This window comes from Equus caballus, chromosome 9 (assembly GCF_041296265.1).
Source record: "Equus caballus isolate H_3958 breed thoroughbred chromosome 9, TB-T2T, whole genome shotgun sequence".
NCBI lineage: Eukaryota > Metazoa > Chordata > Mammalia > Perissodactyla > Equidae > Equus > Equus caballus.
Genome location: NC_091692.1, coordinates 11,281,774 through 11,306,635, shown reverse-complemented (window position 1 = coordinate 11,306,635; position 24,862 = coordinate 11,281,774). Strand labels below are relative to the sequence as shown.

Sequence of the window (24,862 nt, the reverse complement as noted above, 5' to 3'; positions counted from 1 at the left end):
TAAACCCAATTTTAATATTATAAGTGATATGCAGGAAATATGGAAGGTACATAAAATTATTCACAAGATAAAATGAAATTTACAATAAAATGTACTTCTTAAGGGTAATTAATTTTTTAAAAATGCTATTCTGGTCACTGTCTTTATTCTTTTGCTTTTTGTCATGAACTCTATGTGACACCTACTGGCAGGGTTCTAATAGCTTCCTGGAAATCTTAATATTCTGATTTCTTTTCAACTTTGTTGATGTTACGTTACCTTCACAACACTTGAGATATTTTTGTTTCCTTCAGCCGTCAACTTTTAGGTACTCACAGTAAAGTTTGATATTACTGTAATTTATTCAAGGACATTTTTAACCTCCTAATAATTTTGGGCAGCCTGCACCAGAATTCTCCATCTCTTAACATTGGGAGAGTTTATTCTGAAACGTTAGAATTCTTGAAGACTCCTATACCTGTTCCTACCACTTAATTTATATAAGGAGAGAACTTCTCCTTGCGAAGTTCAGAAATGTATAACTGCTTGTCATGAAAGAGTTCCTGTAACATTTGGCTTTTGTTCCATGAAAATCAATAGGACTAATACTACTGCCACCGGAAAAGTGGGGAAAGGGTATGAAAACAGAAACCATGCTGTACGTAGAAATTATCTAAAATGGAGCAGCATTGAATTCTTTATTACTATATGTGTAAATAATACTAGAATAAGTTTAAAAAAATGTTTTGCTGTGTCTCAGATGACCAGCAATCATAATCTCTCTGATTATGAGAATTGCAGTTTTAGGTAAAATCAAATGCAGCAGTGTCTACTAGATTTAGAAATGCTCCCTTAGCAAGCAAGTACAAATTCTGTTGTAGAAAGTGATCATCAGTTCTGGTGACTTATGATTCAGAGTTGCTTTGTTGCGTAGGGTCCACAGCCCCCTGCTGGCTCCCCACCAGATTTGATTGGGTGTATAAATGCTGCGTAGATGAGAAGAGTTTAATGACCGAGAACCAAAGAGAGCTGCGTATTTGTATTTAACTATACTTTAAAGCTATCCCAAGTTCTTTATGTACATAGAAGAGCTGGTTTTAAAACAAAGTCTGTCTCTCTATTGGCAGAAAGAAATGTGTTTGTGTTTGTGTGTTGTGAAAACATATTTAACTTCATTAGGCAGAGGACATCACATCCAACTCCTTGTAGAAGGAAGTCCTAACTACTGGACATAATAGGAAAATTAAAAGAGGCGTAAATCTCAGTAAATAACTTATCTAATAAATAAGGAGAAAAATAGCATTGCTTCTTATAGCTATTGAAGAGAAGCACATCGTTATCAATTCAGGGCAGAAAAATCTTTCTAACGTCTTAATTCGTATTATCACATCTGTTTTCCTCCTGGTTGCTGCCTCATCTTTCCTAGATCTCCTTGTTTTCATCTGGAAGAATCTTTCCAGATACATCTGTGTTCCTAGCTTTTGTTACTCTATGTTTGAATTTATTCATAGGATTCCTTGGAAATTTTTTTATTAGAAGAAGATTCTTATGCTGTCAAATGTCAAATCGATTTAGAAACTAAACTTGAATTGCATTTAATATTAGCTTGGTGTCTTAGTTTTCAGCTATAAAAATTTTCAAAAAAATGTACAGATACCTTAAAAAATACACTATAATATAATTAATATAATATGCATATTAAGAAGGACATCACTGGAAATTGTAAAAAACATTTAAAGTATTTGTACTGTGGATGAACGCTAAGACATTTGGAAACTACAGAGAATATTCTACTATATAATCCCTTATATCAAAGTATCAATACAAAACTCTAAAAAAAGGCATGCTTAACGCAAGAGATACGCATACTCTTGCGCAATAACTGTTTATAAGTCAGATTTCTCTAAAGGAATGATATTTTCCTAATTACTTTTTATTTTGTAGTATATTAACCAAAACCCATATCCATTTTTTGGGTCTTCTGATAGCTTGTGTCAAGATAACAAATAAGAGAAAAAAAATGAAACTCCACTATGAACAATTGTAGGCCAACAAATTCAATAATATAGATGAAATGGACAAATTCCTAGAAAAACGCAAAGTCTATAAACTGACTCAAGAAGAAGTAGTAGATCTGAATAGACTTATAATAAATAAAAAATTGAATCAATAATCAAAAACTTCCCATGAAGGAAAGCCCACTACCAGATGGCTTCAATGCTGAATTCCAGCAGACATTTAAAGAAGAATTAACACACATCCTTTTAAAACTCTCTCAAAAACTGAAGAGAAGGAAGCACTTCTGAATACATTCTATGAGGCCAGTATTGCCCTGTTACCAAAATCATACAAAGATATCGCAAGAAAACAAAACTATAGACCTAATATCTCTATGAATATAGATGCAGAAATCCTCAACAAAGTGCTAACAAGCCAAATACAACAACATGAAAAAAAGGATTGCACATCATAACCCAGTGAGATTTATCTCAGAAATGCAAGGGTGGTTCAACATACAAAAATCAATCAATGCACACTAAAGGAATAAAGGACAAAAACCATGTGATAATTTCAGTAGAAACAGAAAAAGCGCTTGACGAAATCCACCATCTTTCATGATAAAATCACTTAAGCTAGAAATAGCAGGGAACCTCTTCAATCTTATAAAACAAATCTATGAAAAATCCACATCTAACATAATACTAATGCTTAAAAACTGAAAGCTTCATCCAAATATCAGAAACAAGACAAGGATGTCTGTTTTTGCCATTTCCATTTAACTTTTTGTTGGAGGTTCTAACCAGGGCACTTAGGCAAGAAAAAGAAAGAAAATACGTCCAGACTAGAAAGGAGGAAGTAAAACTATCTCAATTTGCAGATGGCATGTGTTGTACAATGAAAGTCCCAAGGAATCCCCAAAAAGATATTAGAGCTAATATAGTGAGTTCAGTGGGGTTACAGGATACAAAGTCAATTAAAAAAAAGTTAGTTGCATTTCTGTACACTAGCACTGAGCAATCCAAAAATGAAGTCAAGGAAAGAGGTCCATTAACAATCGCATTAAGAAGAATAAAATACTAAAGAATAAATTTAACAAAAGGAGTAAAAGACTTGTACACTGAAAACTACAAAACATTTATGAAAGAAATTGAAGAAGACCTGAGTAAGTGGAAAAACATCCCATGTTCATGGACTGGAAGACTTCATATTGTTATGATGTCAGTATTCCCCACATTGATCTACTTATTCAACATGCTCTTAAAATCCCACTAACCTTTTTTGCAGAACTTGACAAGCTTATACTAAAGTTCATGTGGAACTGCAAGCGACCCAGAACGGACAAATCAATCTTGAAAAAAAGGTATGTTGGAGGACCCACACTTCCTGACTTCAAAACTTACTATAAAGCTGCAATAATTAAGATTGTATAGTATTGGAATACAAATAGATATATACATCAATGGAATAAGATTGAGAGTCCAGATTAAATCCATACACTTATAGTCAATTGATTTTGACAAGGGTATTAAGACTATTCAATGGGTAAAAAATGGTCTTTTCAAGAAATGATGTTGGGACAACTGGAAATTCATAAGCAAAAGAATGAAGTTGGACCCCTACCTAACACAATATCAAAACTTAACTCAAAATGATCGATGACTTAACTATAAGAGCTAAAAATGTAAAATTCTTGGAAGAAAACATGGCTTTACATCTTCAAGACCTTGGATTAGGCAGTGGATTTTTAGATAAGACAACAAAAGCACAACCAGCAAAAGAAAAAATAAACTGGACTTCACCAAAATTAAAGATTTTTGTGCTTCAAAGGACACTATCAAGAAAGTGAAGAGACAACCCACAGAATGGGAAATAATATTTGCAAATCATGTATCTATTGAGGGTCTAGTAACTAGAATACAAGAAGGACTCTTATACCGCAACAATAATATGGCACGTAATCCAATTACAAATAGGTAAAGGATTTGAATAGGTGTTTTTGCAAAAAAGATATACAAATGAAAAATACAGTTTAGAACAAAAGATAAGAGTTCACACCTATTATGATGACTATAATTAAAAAGACAAGAAATAACAAGTATTGGCAAGGATGTGCAAAAATCGAAACCTCATAAATATTACTGGATGGAATGTAAAATGTTGCAACTGTTTTGGAAAAAGTTTGGCATTCTCAAAAAGCTACCATATGATCCAAGCATTCCACTTCTAGTTGTGTACCCAAGAGAATCTAAATTATATGTTTATACAAAAAACTTATATACCAGTGTTCATAGCAGCATTTTTCGCAATAGACAAAAAGTGGAAACAATCCATATTTCCATCAACTGATGAATGGATAAACGAAATAGGGTTTATCGACACAATAGAATATTTATTCAACCATAAAAAGAATGAAGTACTAATGCATGCTACAACCTGAGTGAATCATGAAAACCTTATGCTAAGTGAAAGGAACAGGACATACACACACACACACAAAATATTGCACAATTCCGTTCACATGTAATGTCTAGAATGGGGAAATCTAATACAGAAAAAATAAAGATTAGTGGTTTCTAGGAGCTACTAATGAGTATGGGTTTTTTAGGGGGTGATGAAAATGTTCTGGGATTAGTTAGTGTTGCTCATTACATAACCTATTACATATTATTAAAACCACTGAATTATAAATAAACATGCCTATATAAATATATATATTTTTATATCCTGGGAAGAATAGTAGATACTACCATATTTTACAACACATTGCAAAACTACAGTAGTTTAGATAAATTGATACTATTTCGTACATGATAGATCAATAAGATGAAACAAAGTCCAAACGTATTCCTAAATACACACACATACAGTGTTCTTCTTTATTTCCACATGGAGACTACATGAAACGATTGCTAAAACATATTTTATTCAATAAATGTGTGTAGACAGTAGGCCAGTATTCGATCAGAGAAAAACATTACAACTGTATCCTACTTCATATATTATGCCAAAATATATTGCAGGCAAAATAAAGTTTTAAATATAAAGTTATAGTTATAAAAGTTGTAAGAAAGAGAGAATGAGAGTGATTGAGATAATTTTTTTTCTGTTTCTAGTGAGAATACCTATACAAACGCAGTAAAATATATGGACACAATAAATAACTAAATTTGACTATGTGAAATTAAAAAAAAAGTGCATGGCAAAAATGATAGTTTATAACACATTTAGATAAATATTAATTTTAAAATGTAAAGAGCTCTTATAAATCAAGAAAATGGCAACCAAGTGGACAGGCAAAAGGACATGAGCGTGTAGTTCAAAGAAAAAAATAAACTTTTTATACATATGGTTCGATGACTGGTCTATACAAATAATTGAAGAATTTATTGTAAACATTACAGGTAAACAACAGTGTGATATTATTTTTATTGCTCAGTTTAGCAAAAATAAACACAATTTGTTAATATTTGGTATTGATGAGGTTGTGGGAAAACAGATATTCTATTATCATTTAGTCTTGGCATAATTTGACCTTATCTCTCAAAAAGGAAAAATATTATACCTTTTGACTCAGGAATACCGTCTCTAGAAAGGCTCACACCCTGTTAGCGTAGATGTTGGTAGGCTATTCATAACATTGTCTGCAATAGCAAATGCCAGGAGACAACCTAACTATCCATTGAGAGAGTAACTGCCCAATATATGATGATATGGAGGCATTTCCTGGATATATTCTCAAGCAAACAAAGATATTTGTGGAACATAATGTATATTATGATTTATTTGTATTTTAAAAGTACACAAACACACCTATACACATCCAGCTTTTACACACATAGACTTTTTCTGGACAGACACCCAGTGATTCCAAAATAGGCGTGAGGCCACTAGAAAGGGCGATTTGGGATCTCTGGAGGGAGAGGGAGATGACTTTCCATTTAGAAGACTTGATAGGTGAATAATCCTCAAATATTTGAGGAAATTTCCTGTGGTAAACAAAAGGACTGGTTGTAAGTATAGACTTTGACATTAGATAGTGCTATATTTGTGTTTGGTTTTGTTACTTAATACATTTTGGGCAATTACTTATGCCTCTAAGTCCCAGTTTCCTCTCTATAAAATAAAGATAAAAATGGTGGTCACTTGCAGAGCTATTGTAAGTATATTAAATAAGATAAAGCAGGTAAAGTAACACAGGGTCTGGCAAAGAATAATCGTCTAATGAATGCTGTGTTCTATTACTAATAGCAATGGTAGTAACCCAAGATGGTTGAAGGTAGTCTGGCTTCCAGTGAGAGATGTTGTCAAGCTATTCTTGCAGTGGCTGCTGCTCTAGCTCAGAGCTTCCTATCCATGGTGCCATGACAAGCTGCTATGTTACAGCTATTGTTGTGTGTATTGTAATTTGTTTCTAACAGTACTTTAGCAAAATCTGAGGATTGTTTCTTTTACGTTAGAACTGAAGCTGTGCTGTGTCTGAAAAAACTCTCTCACTCTTTTGAATCGTGAAATGACTTTTTGATTGGGAAAGGGGTGGGGTTACTTACAGCCAGCGTGCAGAGAATTGCTGACAACTCTGGGTGTGTCAGTGGGAGTGAGCCACTTAGGAGAAAATCACGTCATCGTGAGTATAATCCTTTGCTATGGATGGGAACTAGTTTAAAGTCGGTAAACAGGAAGTTCTAGGTGATTTAAAGACCTAGGAATCATTGTAGACTATTTTCAGAATATGTGAGCCTAAGTTGCCTCCGTAATCCTAAAAGCCAATAAAATTCTGGGCATGATCAGGAAAGAAAACAGAAAATATAACCTTACCCTTTATATTAAACAATAGTGTTTCTGTTTTTAAAGTAACAAGTGCAGTTCTGGTTCTCAAATCTTAAGAAAGACACATTCTTAGGACTGGTATTACTAGACCAAAAGTTATAAATATTTTAATAGCTCAATATATACATATTCATATACATACATATGTTTGGGGGAGGGCAATGTACATTGTTATCAACATTGTATGAGTGATATCAGTTATCTGCAGCATATAATGTCATTTAAAAAATAAGCTAATTTACAGGCATAAAATTATATTTTGATATTAATGTACTTTGATTATTACCAAATTTGGACATTTTTCCCATATGTTGGTTTTATATTTATATTTCCCTTTGTCTAAACTGTATATTTATGTTCTGCTGATGACAATTTGTTTATTAGGTTCTTGATGTTTTTACTACATATTAAAATGATTTCTTATTGCTTATAGATAAGTAACCGTGGGATCTTATACAATGAATTATGATTGGTGGAGGCTAGTTTGAGCCTCTTATCTGTCTGACTCTGTAATTTGTAATTTTGAATTATCCTGTTGTATTTGGTGGTCCATGGGTGGAAAGGAGAGAAGATATTTCTTAATTCCACTCACTAAGGTAGGGGATTATAGAAATTTTTACCAGAATCTCAGATATGCTCAACTCTTCACATTTATTATGACTATCACTGAGAAATTTTCTCTTTAGAGGATTTTATTGATTGTTTATTAGGGTTTAGAGAGAAGAAAGTCCCTGTTTTTCTATGATGATATTCTCTGAAAATATGTTAGATTTTGAGTGCAGGTACTGATTTTACCCGCTAAATATTTAATGTGGTTACTGATTTCTAAACTCAATTCTTCTGCTAACTTGTTGGTGAACCTTTGACAAGTCGCTTGACCTCTTTGTTTCCTCAACCGCAGATGAGGCACTAGTCTGAGAAGTCTCCAAGCCTCGTGCTAGCTGTGCCTTTCGATTCGTTTCCAAATACACCTTTGGAATTTCCAAATAAATTTGACATTGTCCACAGTCTACCATGACTTGGCTTCTCTCTCTCTCTTATTCATTAATCCTTTTTCTAGCACGAGATAAACAGTACAAAGGTTTCAAAAGTTCAGAACCCCAAAGTGACAATGTTTTGAAATTGTATTCATTCACTAAAATATAAACAAAATTAAAGCAAAATATGTAAGAACATTGTTTTATCTTTCGGTTGTTTGAGTCATACACAAACAAATACAAATATGCCTTATGCTAGAGAGAGTTATATTGCAAGCTCCACAATATAAGAATTGCAAAGAGTACATGATACGAGAATTGCAAGTATACATACTTGAAAATTCTTGTCACTTTTTTATCTAGCTTAAAAGTCATCTGCGGAAGAATGTGATGAATCCATTTAACTCTCAGTTACATTTTAAATATTTTGTAGCTGCACAGACTCTGAATAATTAACTCTGCTTACTACTCAATGATTTAAGTGGACTGACCCTTGACAGTCCGTTTGTAATAACTAACACAGACATTTTAATTAATTTTTTTAATTAAGAAAAGACACTCCCAGAGTTTAAAGTTCTTGGAGGTAAAATTGCACTTTTAAAATTGGTTAGTTAGTTTAGTGACTTTTCTGTCTTAATGAAAATTAAAGTGTTTTGCATTTTAAAAACCTGAGTGTGCTTTTAAAAATGATTATGTAAGTAATTTAAGATCAGGCATATATTATACGCAATTGTACCTTTTCTTTCTACCACAGAATACCAATCTTCTAGTATATTAGAAACTGTGTAGCGTAAAAGCTAGATAATAAGAGGTCTGAAAGTAGAAGATTTAGTGGTTTTTATAAGAATGAGTTTGAAAGTTCAAACAAATTCTAAACTGACTTCATAAACTTAAAACCACAGTTTATAAGATAGCAAGAATAAAACCTATCATAAAATTTACAAGCAGCTTTAGTAATTATGAAATACTGGGTTTAGTAAGTAAGGAACTCTTATCTTCCATTTTAAGTGGCTGTTTATCTTATACTTGAACTCTTCCCTCATTTTATCCTTTTGAATAATACTGCCCTAAAGTGAATCTCTGATTAATATTTAAATGTACATGGAGAGAAATACATAACCTAATCAGAGAAAATAATTAACAAGTCACCTCATTTTCCTATCCCTTAATTCTTACAAGGGAGCGTATTCTTGATTACGAAAATATCATTCCCTTTGACCTGCTTTCTAATTCGAAGCTTACCAGACTGCATGGTTGAACTGCTTCACTAACACTTTATTGTAGTTCCTAAATATTTTCTGAATATGCTGCTGAACCACTGACTTTTCCTAAATTCCATTATTTTTCTCTTGTATAATACCAAGAGGTAACTTGTAAGGATTATTTTCCCCTTCCAATTTTGCCGATTTGGTGATAGGAAGCAGGGACAAATTCCTGTGGCCTGGGTGGGAACTACTGAAATAGCATTTTGGCAAAAAAATCCTTTTATGCAGTGACTAAAAATGAGAGAAGTTGCCATGTATCAATGTAGAATGATATTCACGTCCTGATGGTTGAACACTATAGCTTCATTTTGGGTGAAAATTACTACAGGCATATGAAAAGGTTATGTGTGTTGAATATTCTACATGTGTGTGTGTTTGTTGTATATGTGAGTAAGTGTTTGTGAAATATGTATTTGGTATGTTTATATATAGACTATGTATAGGAATTACAGATAGATAATTATCTATTTTTATATATAACCTATTTATCTTCCTACCTATTTTATTACAATCTCTACTTTTATATCCCTGTCACTGGGGAGTGACATTGGAAGGGGAAGAATTGACTTTCAAATTTTACTTTAAATATATTGCGAAGTTTGCTTTTTTTTCTTTACACTGAAGCTTATGTGACTTTTATCATTAAAGATGCAAGGGAAAATGATAAACATTGTTATCCTTTTTACAAAATACATTTTATAATACAAAGTACACTTATACAAAATATATTTTATAAAAATATTTAATATTTATAATAAAGTTACAAAACCTTTCAAAAAGTATTAAGTAATTCCATTCAAATTTAGTTATATCTTTTAGAAATGCTTGGTGTTTGGAAATAATTGTAAACAGAGATGTGTCAAGTTTAAGACAATTATATACTTATTAAGTGATTTAAATGAAAACATAAAAATGAGTAAATGAAATCACCAGGTCCCTGGGTAAGAAAAGTAAAATGTGTAAAGAATTCAAAAGCTTTTGAATTGATTTATAGTTTGGGCAAAACTTGTCAAGAGGATTCTAAGGTTAATTTTATCATAATGAACAGAATACATTAATAATTTTGAAAAAGGATCAAGGTGAATGGAGACTAATCATATCAGACATTAAACAATATTGTAAGACTACAGTGATGGTGCTGGGGTAGGAATAGACAGAGACATTATTGTAACAAATAGACTAAATGGAGACTCTCTTCTATATGTAGGAAAAAACCTGTTTTTCCAGGATAAGTAGAGATATTGGGTGGGAAATTGCCTCCCTATCCCCTTGCCCCCACAAGAACCTCCACACACTCTGTTTGAGAAAGAGGGCTGGCTTGAGCCTTTTGCTAATCTTATAAATCCAAATAGAATATGTTTTCACAGGGATTTACTGTATAACTATACAAAAATTAACATAGTATATATAAAAGTATTTAAAAACAAAATAAAGAAAGTTAGATTCGCATCCTACACCATGTCCCCAAATAAATTCTAAATATATTAGATAGTTAAATAAAAAATTATGCCTTAATAACCTCAAGAAAATTCATTAAATCTCTGGAGAGAGAATTTTCTAGATTTAAAATTAACTATTCAAAAACTATTTATTGAAAGCCCATTTTTTCAGGTACTAGGTATATAGCTGTAAGAAGACAAAACTACCAGTTTTCAAAGAGTTTAGAGTCTAGCTGAAAACACAATGGAAAGTAATTACAATAACAAATGTTGACCTTATACTAGAGGAAGAACAGAGTGTGATAAGAAGAGAAAGAGGGAAGCTGTAACTAGGTTCATAGGCACAGAGGCAAGAGAGAACGTGAGCTGAGGAAGTCCCTTAATACTGAAGCTTAGAGGGGAAAAGATGAGTGAAAGAAGATGAAGCCAGAGCGGAAGGCTAGCACTGAGTTTGAAGAGTCTTGTAATCCATGTTGAGGAACTTGAGCTCCATTCTAAGAGCAATGGGAAGCCATTGAAGAGTTTGGAGCAAATGACATGATGAGTATTGAATTTAAGAAAATTCAGTTTGACTGTCTTACAAGGAACATTAGAGGAAGAAAGATTGGAAATAAATAAAGTTGGAGGCAGGGAGAACAATATGGATGTTGTGACAATGTAAGAGATTTACTAGTAGAAACCCCTGTGAAGAATAAAGGGGGCGCAAGCAGTGATAGAAGGGAGAGCCTTCAGACAGAGGCACAGGTCTCATGCCTCTGAAAGGAGTGAGAGAAGGAAGGATTGCGTAGAGTCTCAGGCTGCAACTCAGTTTTGAAGAAGCTTTAGTCAGATCAGTTGAAAGTCCCCAAGCAAAAGTCCCCTGGTAGAGGATTCTGGAATCCTGCCGGAATGGGCTGGCACTAGGACACCCACTGTTCTGTCAGCGGCTGGGAGCAGCTCAGGGGAAGCGTGGCCTCACTCCAGAACATGGCAGGAGATGCAGAGGGGCAGCAGCTGTGGCCATCAGCCAGTAACTATGCATCCCAGAGCAGATTCTCTAGGCAGCACACCTCCATGGCCACCAGTAGAGAAAGGACGGGATGAAGTAGATGGCTTCAGGAGACATTTTTTTAGGTAGATGTGACAGGAATTGATTACTGAGTAGATGAGGAGGTGAGTGAGAGGGAGAACTTGATAAAATTTAGGATTTTCTGTTGGACTTCTGGGCTGTTGTTGGTGCCAATTATAGGGTAAGAGTATGCTGGAGAAGAAGGAGCTTTGACTCATGAGCGTAGTAGGTAGGTTTTGAAGAGGATAATTTCCATTCAGCACAGGTTGAGTTTGAGCTACCCAACAGATATCCAAGATGAGGCTGGATGAGAGAACAGATCTGGGTCAACCTGACTATATCTCTGTCTCTGTCTTTGTCTCTATCTCCCTATCCGTATCTATATCTATATATCTTTGTATGTTTATATACATGTATGTGGACACATATATGTAAATTATTCATATATACATAATTGCAACCATGAGAGAAGATGAGATTGCCAAATTTAAGAGTGTAAGAACAGACCGTTAAAACAGCAAAGATCTCACAAAGAGAACTGAGGAGAAGTGTCTATAAGGCTGAAAGTCCAGTTGAGGAGGCAAACAGGAAATTCAAAAAGCGTGTATTCTTAATAGCATTAAAAAGTACAATCGTTATGTTTTGGACAAAACTGTCTTTTTAAATGTCTATTGTATATCTATTTTAAAGGCATAGTTCACTCCGTATCTTATACTGTTGTATGTCTCCCTTCCCAGTGCTTAGTTAGTTAAAACTAACTTTGGAGGCTCTAAAGCTCTTTTTCAGTAAAAAAAAAAGCAATATTCGTTAGACTTCTATGTAAAAGATTCTGTCCAGGAGTTCCAATTCTTATGTTAGTATGCTGGTTCATTGATTAAACAAACTTTTTTTATGTGAGTGTTACTGCCTGGCTGTGGAGATACTGGGGTTATGATGATGTGGCAGATGTTGTGTCTATATAGCTTAGAGTGTACCAGAATATATTTATATGAACATTTATTTGATAATGATAATTTTTTTTTAAAGATTTTATTTTTTTCCTTTTTCTTCCCGAAGCCCCCCAGTACATAGTTGTATATTCTTCATTGTGGGTCCTTCTAGTTGTGGCATGTGGGATGCTGCCTCAGCGTGGTGTGATGAGCAGTGCCATGTCTGCGCCCAGGATCCGAACCAATGAAACACTGGGCCGCCTGCAGCGGAGCGCGCGAACTTAACCACTCAGCCACGGGGCCAGTCCCTGATAATAACTTTTAAATAAATGTTTAGATAAATAAATAATGATTAAAAATTCTTTATAGTTTCCAAAGGCTCAAGCATGTTATCACAACTGATTCTTGTAATTTTCAAAATACTTGAACACATTATCACTACAGATTTTCATTTAAAATATGCTGAATTTTAAATGCGGACACACGATCTAGGTCTGCTATACTGCAGATCGAGCTTCCTCAATCTCAGCTTGATTGACATTTGACCTGATAATTCTTTGCTCTGAGTCATCACGCTGTCACTGTAAAATGTTTACAGCGTTCTTGGCCTGTACCCAGTAGATACCAGTATCACTCCTCTCAGTTGTCACAACATAAAGGTCTCCAGACATTTTTAAATGTCCCCTGGAGGGCAAAATCACCCCTCATTGAGAGCCACTGCTACAGTTTGATGATTTTCCTAATATGCCATCTAAATTTTGGTGAAATGATATTTCTCGAGTGATGTTTCATTGAAGTTAATATAAAGCTGGAATGATGCCACGCCTGTATGATGGAAATACTTTCACTGGAGTTTGGTTACTTGTCTTTAAATAGCTAGACAGAGTAAATTGAAGCACACCACAAAACAGATGGCATAAAAGAAGCAGCAAAGTCTTTGGAACCAGAAAGACCTGTTTTCAACCCCAGCTCTCTGAAAGTGATACAAAAGAATAGTAACCTCAGATCCACAGGATGATGAATTTCTTCTCCATCGTGCTTTTCGTAGATGCCAGTTCAGCCTTCTAGAATCAAGGAATTTGAACATTGTGTCTCCATCATTATCTGTTACGTTCTCCAAGTAGCCCCTAAGTTCCACCACTGCGATGGTTTCTTACAGAAAAAATTTTAATCATTTATTTCATTTTTTTCTTTCCTTAATTACACAAACAAAAAACATTGATCCCACTGCTACATATATAATAAACTAATTCTTCCAACATTTTGGACCCTCATGATGAACAATCGAGGAAGAAGTGGAGAGGTATCTATATGAATCTTTTCTGAGTAGGTTGAATGGGGAAGCTGGTACGTGCAATAGTTACACATAAGCACGCAGAGGTAACTAGTGAACTATTGAACATCTTTTAGGGTAAAGAGATTCAGTAAATTTTTTTCTTTTTTTGAGGAAGATTAGCCGTGAGCTAACATCTGCTGCCAATCCTCCTCTTTTTGCTGAGGAAGACTGGCCCTGAGCTAACATCCGTGCCCATCTTCCTACACTTTATATGTGGGACGCCTGCCACAGCATGGCTTGCCAAGCAACGCATAGGTCCGCACCCAGGGTACGAACTGGAGGACTCCAGGCTACGGAAGTGGAACGTGTGAACTTAACTGCTGCTCTACTGGGCTAGCCCCTCAGTGAATTTTTTAAAATTTCCCCGAAGTTCTTAATACTGAAGAGAGTATTAAATTTAGTAAAAAGTTTACCAAGACGTTTCACTAACACATTAATTATAACTGACCAGAAAAAATAATTCTGTATATTTGCTCTTCTATATTTTTCATTGAAATAATAATTGTCACTTTGCTAACAATATTCTTAGTGTACTGATGTGTGCTGTATAGTAAAAACATTAAATAGAAAACACTTTGTTTGGGCTACTTTAAACTGCTAGAAATAGGCATACTTCCTTAAGATACAATGTTACAGCAGATTAATTTTTTAGACTCTTTATTGAAGTATAATATAGATACAGAAAAGTGCACATATCAGAAGTGTATAGCTTGATAAAGTTTGACAACTATACACTCCCATGTGTCCACAGATTAGAATTTGAATGCAGAGAGATAAGCACCTTTTAAAGACATATGGTGGACAGACATTTCATGTGGGTTGACTTTCCATTAATATATTTATTAAATAAAAATTTATGGTATACATATTATGTGCATAGTATTATACTAGGTACAATAAGGAATATGAATGACTAGGCAAGATTATAATTCTGGAAGGATTGCTGTGAATTTGGGAGACACAGTAAAAGGAAACTAGCAACAATTCAAAACATTCTATAATTACATGCCTAACCTCATCTACCTTGGTCAGGAGCAAAGACTCAAGAAATTACAAGATCAGTCTGTCTGATTAAAATGATTGTCTCGGCAATGTGTTTCTAGTAATTCATTCCTCTCAAAAATTGTATAAGCTTCAGCTCTATGAAAAATAAATCAGCTACTCTGCAGTTTTACTGTATAGTTTTTGCTATGTGGTATTAATTTTTACTGATTTTCATTTAAAATGTAGTCGTAAAACCATAAAAGTTACTCTGATGTGCTCTTAACACTTAAGCAAACAATAATTTTTTTTGTTTCTAGCATTTTGATACAAATCACCTTGAATTTATTTAAATTCTGCGTATTCATGGCTTACTTAAACTTTCCCAGAGGTCAATATTTCTAAGCTAAGGTGTTCTTTTACTTTCCCTTTCCTTTTTTTTTTTTTTTTTTTTTTTACCATAACTGAAGGGAAAACAGTTGAAAGAACATGATATCTGCTATCATAATGCATATTTACCATTGAAAAATTAAATTGCCCTAATTAACGTGAGGGTAACAGTGTTTGCCTGAACAAACGTTCCATTTACTATCACAGCCCAATATCACAGTGAAATTACTGGTTTCAGTTTTTTCCTTTCTTTCTTTTTTAATTAAAGATTTAGAAATAGGGTTTTGACTCTTAGGGATCTGGAACTGAAAAGTTGTTGCTTGGTTTCCTGTATCAAATAAAATGACTTGTAAACATTTGGAGGTTGGGTCAACAAAAATGAACAAACTTCGGAGAGAATGGATTGGTTAATATATATAATTTTTTTTTTTACATTTAAAACCCAAATACTAATCACAAAAATATGTTCATATAACTATTTTAAAGGTTGGTAGTGTCTTAACAAATTAAAACAGGAATTTAAAAAATATGTATATACTTGAAAGACAACAAAAGTCTTCACAGTTCTCAGAAAGTTTTCTTTGCTTCAAAATATAATTAATATGTTATATAACCAATGAATAGTGGGTTTTTTTCCTGCTTTTCCTCCCCAAATCCTCCAAGGACATAGTTGTATATTTTAGTCGTGGGTCTTTCTAGTTGTGGCATGTGGGACGCCGCCTCAACGTGCCAAATGAGCGGTGCCATGTCCGCGCCCAGGATCCGAACTAGCGAAATCCTGGGCCACCGAAGTGGAGCGCACGAACTTAACCACCCGGCCACGGGGCTGGCCCCTGAATAGTTTTCATTTTATTGCATATTGAAAACCTCAGTAATAATGCTTATCTTGTATGAATATCTAGTGGAGCCTCACGATTTGCAGATTCGCTGCTAATTTCTAACCTCAAAGTCAGTACTGGAGGCATTTTTGCAGCCATTCATGGATCTGCTGAGCGTTGAAAAGTTTGAGTCGCTTGATGAGCGTGTTCCCAGTTGAGGTCGAACAAGGCAACACTCTGCCTTCTTGTTTCAGCTTTCATACTGTAAGCAAGTATCCTTTCCACAACATATTTAGTGCCATGTTTTCCTCACTTTTGTGCTTTTTGTTGGTGATTTTGCTGATTGAAATGACCCCCATGGGTAGTACTGAAGTGCTGTCTAGGATTCCTAATGGCAAGAAGGGCTTGATGCACTTTACCGAGAAAATACCTGTGTTAGGTGAGCTTCATTGACGTGTGAGTCGTAACGCTGCTGACCGTGACTTCAGTGTTAATGAATCAACAAAGTACATGTTAAATAAGGAGTCTTTAAACAGAAACCCACAGGAAACAAGCTTATGAATTGACTGGCTGATGAAAGTGTTGTGAGCAGAAGCTTGCAGGAACCTAACCCTGTATTCCTTCTAGGAGCAACGTGTCAGTATTTGCTAATTCAATGTCTGTGGCAACTTCCCACTGAAAATAGCTAAGAATAAACAATTATGTAAATTAAGAGAGGTATTAAGGAATCAGAGAGGAGGAGGGTTTACACCTCTCTCTGTCTACCTGCAAACCAGTAAGTTCATTATTTCAAGGTCTAAACGTGTAAGACACTAATGGTATTGTCAACCCAGCTTGTAGATCCAGTGGAACGACGATGATTCAATTATCCATCTCTTTATAAAGATATAAATCATTGTTATTATTATTGTTACTTGATTGTAAGTCCCATGAGGGATTTTCTCTCTTTGTTCATGCAGCAACACTCAGTGACTAGAAAAGTGCTTGACATACAAAATGTACTTATGTGCCCAACATAAGTGCTGTAGTCTGTCAAAGTTAATTATTTACGTGTATATTTTATTCACACATTAATTCACTTATTCAATAAGTATTTGTGGAGTGTTTACCATGTGGCAGACATCAATCACTCCAGGCCCTAGAGACAGACTGATGAATAGAGAAGATAAGCTCTTTGCCCTCATAGAACTGACAGCTTAAAGCAGTGGTTTCCAGACTTTGCTGCACGTTGGAATCACACAAAGATTTTTTAAAATGCCGATACCTGACTTCTACCTCCAGACATTCTAATTTAATTGGTATATGATGCAACATGGGCCTTGGAGTCTTTAAAAGTTTCCCAGATGATTCTAACGTGCCGCAGAATTTGTGGGTCAGTGGCCTAATGCGTCAGTTGGGCATTAAGCAGTTTCCAAGTACTTATCTGAGTGACAACAGCTTGTGTTGCTTTAATTTTGAAACTTAGCACATTGCCACAAGCCACCACCTTACCTACGATGTTTAGTTCAAATTAAATTAATATTTGTTTGCTATTAATATTTTAATTTTGTTCTATATTTTTATTCCAAAGGAAACATTTCATTATGGTATTTTTGAAAAGCCAATTAAGTTGATTTTTTTCAAAAAGAAACTTATCTAAAAGGAGGTGAAAACTTTAACATTTCATTTGAGTCAACCATATACCTACTTTTATTAAATGGAAAGCAAATATTTTTATCTAAATCAAAGAGCACATTAATATGCTGTTCTCCCTATGTATATAAAAAAAGCTTTAAGGAGGAATGTTGAGCAGTTCTTGACTGTATGACTGTATATAATCTATTACCACATTTTTTAAATGAAGAAAGAGTAACTCATATATATATGAATGCATGCGTGTATGTATGTATGTATGCATTTGGCTCCCAGAGGCTAAAACTTATGTTCATCATAATGCATTTGTTCAAAATGCTCAAGTCTAACTGTGCACTCAGCATAGTAAAACTGTGACTGTTTTTATTAAACATTATACCTCCAGAACATATTTGAAATGGGTATTGGCCCAAACTGATAACTTCCTTCCCTTCATTTTGCATAATGCAGCAACTTTGGTATCAGAGGGCCATCACAATCTTATATATCCTCTCTAGATTTGCTGAGTTTGCAGTGGCAACAATGAGGATATTACCCACTGTAAAAAGAAACTGCACAAATAGTGACAGTCGAATCCTAACATGCTCCTTGTATCCAGACTCTTTTTATTTTCCTTACTAGTATAATCTGTATTCCAGTTAATAATTTAGTACTAATCAGCTCCTTATCTTCTGAAAAGGAGAGTCTGTTTGGAATCACAAGGAACTGACCTTGAAGGTAGGTTTAATATATATCACATCACCTCTAAGCTTTTACTCAGAATATTTTCCTGTTACATTAAGGTCTCAGCTGAGCAGTCCTCCTTTTGTCTATCCTCACAGTGACTGACTTAATTCTGTTACAGTTTCCACTCTTCTTTAGTTTTGGGTTTTACATTCATTTACATAACTAATTTTAAATAATTGGATGTTTTAGTGAACAAATAGAAAAAATATGAATAGTTGAGATAAATCATAACTTTATAAATAGTAACATCTTTCTAAATAGATTCAGCCATTTCACAAGGGACTGTGTATCTCTGGCCAATTTATTTAGATTTTACTATAAAATAGCATTTCATAGTAGTGATGTGAGTTGCTTGCATTGATCAGATAAAAGATGGATCTAAAATAAGGAATTAAAATTGTTACCTTGGACTATCGTCATGGATTGAAGAACAATCTGAACTGAGCAATGAGCTATAAAATAATTATAATTATTTAAGGGGAATGATAAAAATATTTAAACAGTCTTGTAAATTCAGCTTAAATTTAAAAACGTTTCAGCAATTCTAGGATAAGAGTCTATTTCAAAAATAATAATAATAATTTTTTAACGTTGGGAATGACTTTGGTTTAAACGACCTGATGAGTCAGGTGGTTCTGCTGGTCATTGCATGATCCTCAGCTAAATGGAAGAAGAAAAAAATAAGACAAGGAAAAATTGTTTTTGTTTATCTAAAAATGGTGTATAGTCTGGGCTTTAAGAAAGGACTTATGAAGCTCTTTGAAAATAGAATCCTATCGTTACAGCTAATTTCAAACTTTGCATGTCAGTGATAGCATTTTGCTTTGAAGATTAAAATGTCTTTGGTAATAAAGGTAATCTCAAGGGAATAAGTTTACAGAACAAATTTTATTAAGTATAACTTTAAAATAAAATGTTTTAATGTTGATATTAACATCCCAAACTCTTTCTTGAAAATAGTCTTCATTTTTATTAGCCTGTTTTCTATTTTAAATCACGCTATGAAGGCATGATCAAATCAAATATAAAGCATAGAACAATTTAACAGGCTTAATGGTCTTCCAGATAAGATAGAAATGTTTCTGCCATTATCTTAAATAGTCAATAGTGAATTGAGTTGTCTTCTTTAAACACTATGTCGTTTTCATCTCTTATGTTGCTGTAAAGAAATTTAAAAATCGTGTTTCGCGTGCCAGTTTAGAGAATGATTGCTCTGAAAGAAATGTTTTCCAAGAACATTAGTTATGCTATTTAAAATCACCCTTTTATTTAACACTGTCTTTTTCTCTAACCTGACTAAACTAGGAACGTACATCTTGGCCTACAAGCCATGAGGCCTACTGCTAAAAAATAGTAACATTTCGCTCGGCTTTCAGAACAAATATTACAAAATGACCTTTGTTAAGAGAGATTTTCAGTAGATCACACTTTATTATACATATTTATATTTTTGAATATAGATTGACTTAATATGCTTCTACTTTAGAAAATGTATGCTACTTATTATAAATTACTGTCGTAGGAATTAGCATGAATATTTGATGTTTTTCCCAATAAAACCTTTAGAAATAATCTTAAAAGTACTCATAAATTTATCTTGAATGTAGGGTTTAGTAACATAAGTGTCATTTACTTAAGGATAATAGTTTCTATATCATCTAGGCATAAAATTAATATAGTTTTTTTTAATAACTACTTAAGCTTTTAATCTAATGTAGCCTTAATGAATTTACCCCTAAGAAGCACTTGATGAAACAGTCATGAAAAGCTCCCTGGGTGATATCTATCTGCCCTTTCCTGAAAAGGACTGAATTTTAATATGAAAATATATAAACAAATACCGTAACTGTTTCATGTACCTAAGATTTATACAATTAAGTTGTATAATTTAATTTTGTTCAGTTGTGCCATGAACGTGTTTCCAAAAATCAAAGTTACTAAATTTTGAAGATTTCACAATCGCTATTGAATGGGAAACACAAAAAATACTAAGAGTGTGATCCTTGCTTTGATTATAATGCATAATCAAAAACCCAAAAGTAATTATAGCTAAAATGGTTTCTCTGTGAGATTTTCTCCTTTTTCTCCTAGTCTCCATCTTTTCTTTATTATCCTCCTCATTGTCCTCCCCTACTCCTCTTTAAGCAAATATTCTGAGATGAGCCTGATTAATTTCGGAAGTAGAGAGGAGGGATTGGTCATAAAGAGGAATGTAAATTAATTTATAAATACAGGTCATCACATATTAAAATCAATAGAAGAGAAACTCTGACAGATCTGCACTTAGCCAACTCCCTGGGTTGATTCAGGTTCTCAACTTCCTATGTGGAACATACTAATTAGTTTCCAAGGTAGGCTAACTTCCTTAAGTAGTAGGCACCTTTTTTCTTTTCTTTTCTTTTCTTTTCTTTTTTTTTTGTTGAGGAAGATTGGCCCTGAGCTAACAACTATGCCAATCTTCCTCTATTTTGTATGTGGGATGCCACCATAGCGTGGTTTTATGAGTAGTGTGTAAGTCCACGCCTGGGATCCAAACCTGCAAACCCCAGGCCACCAATGTAGAGCCTGCAAATTTAACCACTATGCCCCCAGGCCAGCCCCAGGCACCATTTTTTTAAACAGTATTAATTGTTTTATTTTCCATTTCTATAATGACTAATAAGGTTGATCATTTTCCCATGATGTGGTTCATTTCTTCTTCATTAATCTTTTTATTTTTCTTTATTTTGGTAAGAACATTTAACATGAGATTTACCCTTTTAACAAATTTTTGAGTGTACAATACATTATTGTTGATGGGTACAATGTTGTCCAGCAGATCTCCATAGCTAATTGGTCTTGTTTAACTGAAATTTGACACCCTTTGATTAGTAACTCCCCATTTCTCCTGCCCCCAGCCCTTGGCAACAACCATTCCTCTCTTTAAGTCTATGAATTTGACTACTTTAGATTACTCATATTAGTGGAATCAGGCAGGATTTGTCTTTCTGTGACTGGCTTATTTTACTTAGCATAATGTTTTTAAGGTTCATCCATTCTGTAGTATGTATCAGTAGTCCATTCTTTTTTAAGGCTGAATAGTATTCCATCGTATTATCACATTTTCTTTATGCATTCATCCATTGATGGGCAATTGTATTGTTTCCATCTTGGCCATTGTGAATAGTGCCACAGTGTCCCCTGACCGTCTCATCAACTTTATATAGTTATCAAGGGTCACTTTTATTTGTTACCTAGCATGTTCTTTCTGTTTGTTCTTCTTATTTCATTTTACAATTTAGTTAAGCATTGCATAATCTAATGAAAGGTGAGTGATAAAAGAGATTTTTTCTTCCCTATAAAAATGAAGGGAAATACTTTGGAAGTGGATAAAAGCAAGTTGACCAAAATATATCACGTATTTTCAAAAAGTATAATATTCTAGAAGTCTTCTGCATTGAGGTTGCTTTACAAATAGCTTTGACTTTTTTCTCCATTTAAAAACAATACTAGAAATCAAATGGGATTTGTACAAAAAAAATTAATAAAGAATCCCAAGCAATTGATTCTTACTCAAACAAAAGGTGTTGGTTATCCACAAAGCAGTAGCAATTACACATATTTAAGTCAAAAACACTATTAGTCTGGCTATACCATTTTTATGATTCTTTGTTTAATTATTTTATTTGTTTAACCAGTTCAGTAAATTACATATCCTAGAATTTAAGAAAAGAGAACTTACACTATACTTTGTAATTTCTTTGAGAAAAAAAGACCTAGAGAATTTTCCCTTTACTAGACAGAGGCTGACTGGCTTCTGTTGGTGTTTCCACATCTGAATATCTTTAGAAAGACAAAGCCCCCTTGAGGAGACATGCCTGCTAGTTGGATCTGCTATATCTTCTGGAAATTCTCAAGTTTTTACTGTGTAAAATGAATAAAATAATTTACAGTGGCATGGATGGGCAACAGGTTTCATGTTGAAAGCCAGCTCTGATTAATTGCTGATGCCTACCCGAGGACCTGTGCCCAGATGAATATGTAGCCTCTTCCACTTTTGAGTGGAAGGCACTGACCCGGTAGGGATGTGACCCAGGGGCACAGGATGAAGTAGAACAATAAAACTATGACAACATTATTCTCCTGCGCTATATCCCTATTTCTTTTACTGTTTTGCAGTCCTGTAAATGAACATTTCTCTACTTTTTTCTTTTCCTTCTGTTGGAACACTCCCATAGCTGACATCCCTCAGTGCTGGTTAGTTACTACGTACATGAAAAAGACTGTGGGCTGTCCACGGTTCACTCCTTTGGTTCACACAGGAAACATGTCTGTGTTACTTTACCACAAATGAGAACCACTTCATGCAAATGAGAATTGCAGCATTTGGTTGGTGTCCACTTCTCCAAAAGCTGAATAACTATAGTTAGCCTTCCCTGAAGAAAATCAGTCCCTAAAATGTATTCCCCAAATATTATCCTCATTATTGAGTGCTACAGAATATGAATGCAAGAGGACTATTCCAAGGATCACTATTTGATTTAATGAATCTGGCTGCTAAAATGACTCTCTGCTATTTTCTTCACAATTCTTCACGTAGTTTAGAGATTATTTTAAGAGGCTAGCCTTCTCGGATGAAAAATATAATTTCTAAGATACAGTGTTCACAAGGTTTATGGTGTTAAGAAATTAAATAGAAATATTACTTTGCAGTAATCTTTAACAAGTGTAGAAAGTGAAATTGTGACTTTATAATGTAAATGTACCTGGAATTCTTTCTTGGAAGATAAAATCAATAAACGTATTCTCAGAAATAAAATATAATCATTCAGTACTATCTTCTAAATGTTCCCCAAACTCTCAATGTCTCTTGTCATGTGTACACGTAAAACATATAGTGTGCTATATAGAGATGTTGGAGATTAGAAGGTTGAGGATGGGAATGTGTAGATCCACACATTAGGAATAATTTTATTTCAGTTTAATGCCTAGAATGTAATAGGCATCAAAAGTCAAAAGAAATGAAACTTTATTCATGTGACCATTATTTATTGAATGCCTACAATATGCTAGTGACAGTACTGGTTCTGCCCTTGGGAAATTTACAAACATTCAAGGAACACAGACTTCTAAATTAATAGTTAAAGAAAATATGTTAAAGGTCATATTAGGATTATGCCCAGGTTGCTACTGGAATATATCATAAATCTCTGTCATATCAAATTACAAATTTGTTTTACCCCAACATAAACAAAGTTAGCTTTATTATACGAGTAAGAAATCTTGAAATTTTTAAGTGCTTATGTTAAAGGTTAAGTGATAACTTACAGTCTTGACTTATCAAATTTACAATAAAGTCCCATCTTTTAGAACATGTGGTGTGTGATTTCAGCCTCTTAAATGGGATAAATCATGTTATAATTACAGGGTAAAACCTGAAAGATTCTCTTTTCTATTTTTAATCCTCTTAATGATATCATTTATAGTCTACTGGAAATCGATTTAGGAAATCACATTAGTCCACTAAGCACTTCAGATAAGGTGATGCCATGAAGCATTCCAAGATTATCACAAGGAATTGCTTTCCAACGCCATAAAAAAAAAAAAAAGAAATAAGCAGAATATGGCCTGCGAAAGGAGTTTACAGTTTTACAGCCCCTCCCACTGCAGCACATAAGTCACTCAGTTACAGTTAACTTTGGATTATCACTCAGAGATTGAAAGCCAAGCAGTCATCACACAGTCTGGGCCTGTGGTGCTCTTGTATGTGTGTTTCTAAATCAATGATGAGGGTGTCGGAACCCATCCTGGACATGGACATGGCCAATTACAGCGAAGTTTTGGACCCAACTTATACAACGTTGGAGTTTGAAACCATGCAGATTCTATATAATTCAAATGGTGAGTTCTCTGCTTGTAGAAATAAAGAAAAGTATATAGAATAAGAGAAGTGAAACTGACCTTCCCAGGTGGTAGCTCCGTGTTTTATTGCTGGAGAATTCAGAGCTTGCTTTTTAAGGCCACAAATCTGAGCTTTTTGCACTTCATCACAAAATTTAAATTAATCATGCTATGGCTATTTTATGTTTGAGATAGAAAAAGCCTGGCTATGCGTAATAAAGTAACCTCAGAATTCTGTCATGGGCCAGTTGGGTAGAAAAAGTAGTTTCAGCAGTTATTTATGGTAAATCACAGTAATAAGTAATATTGCCAGGTTGGCTGTAAAGTATATTTTCTATGCAATATTTAAAATGACATATGGAACAAAGTTTCCATAGAACCATGGAGAGTGTTACTGGTTCCTTTCATTAATTTGGTTCTCAATTGCTGCTGATGAGAAACTGCATTTAAAATTACTATTGAGGTTTCACATTGAAGACAAATATGAAAAGAAATAAAGGTTTATATTGTAACCTCACTTGAGAAGCTAATGTTTAGCCTCACAAAACTCTTGGTATTTATCTACTGTAACATTTTAACTTTAAATAAGACATGAATTGTTTAGGGTTCATGTCTTTTATATAATACAGTTTAC

The 24,862-nt window shown here is 34.0% G+C and overlaps 1 protein-coding gene across 3 annotated transcripts in view; it reads left to right on the top strand.

Annotated features, from left to right (window-relative positions):
- Positions 1-24,862, top strand: part of HNF4G (hepatocyte nuclear factor 4 gamma) — a 115,937-nt gene that overhangs the window by 66,104 nt on the left and 24,971 nt on the right. The window contains exon 1 of one of the 3 annotated variants that reach the window (XM_001490797.6): positions 24,025-24,228. The exons of the other annotated variants lie outside the window; for them this stretch is intronic. Coding sequence (XP_001490847.4) covers positions 24,093-24,228 — 136 coding nt within the window. The 5' untranslated portion in view covers positions 24,025-24,092. Of the gene's footprint in view, positions 1-24,024; positions 24,229-24,862 lie in introns of those variants that run through there. 3 annotated transcript variants of the gene reach the window in all.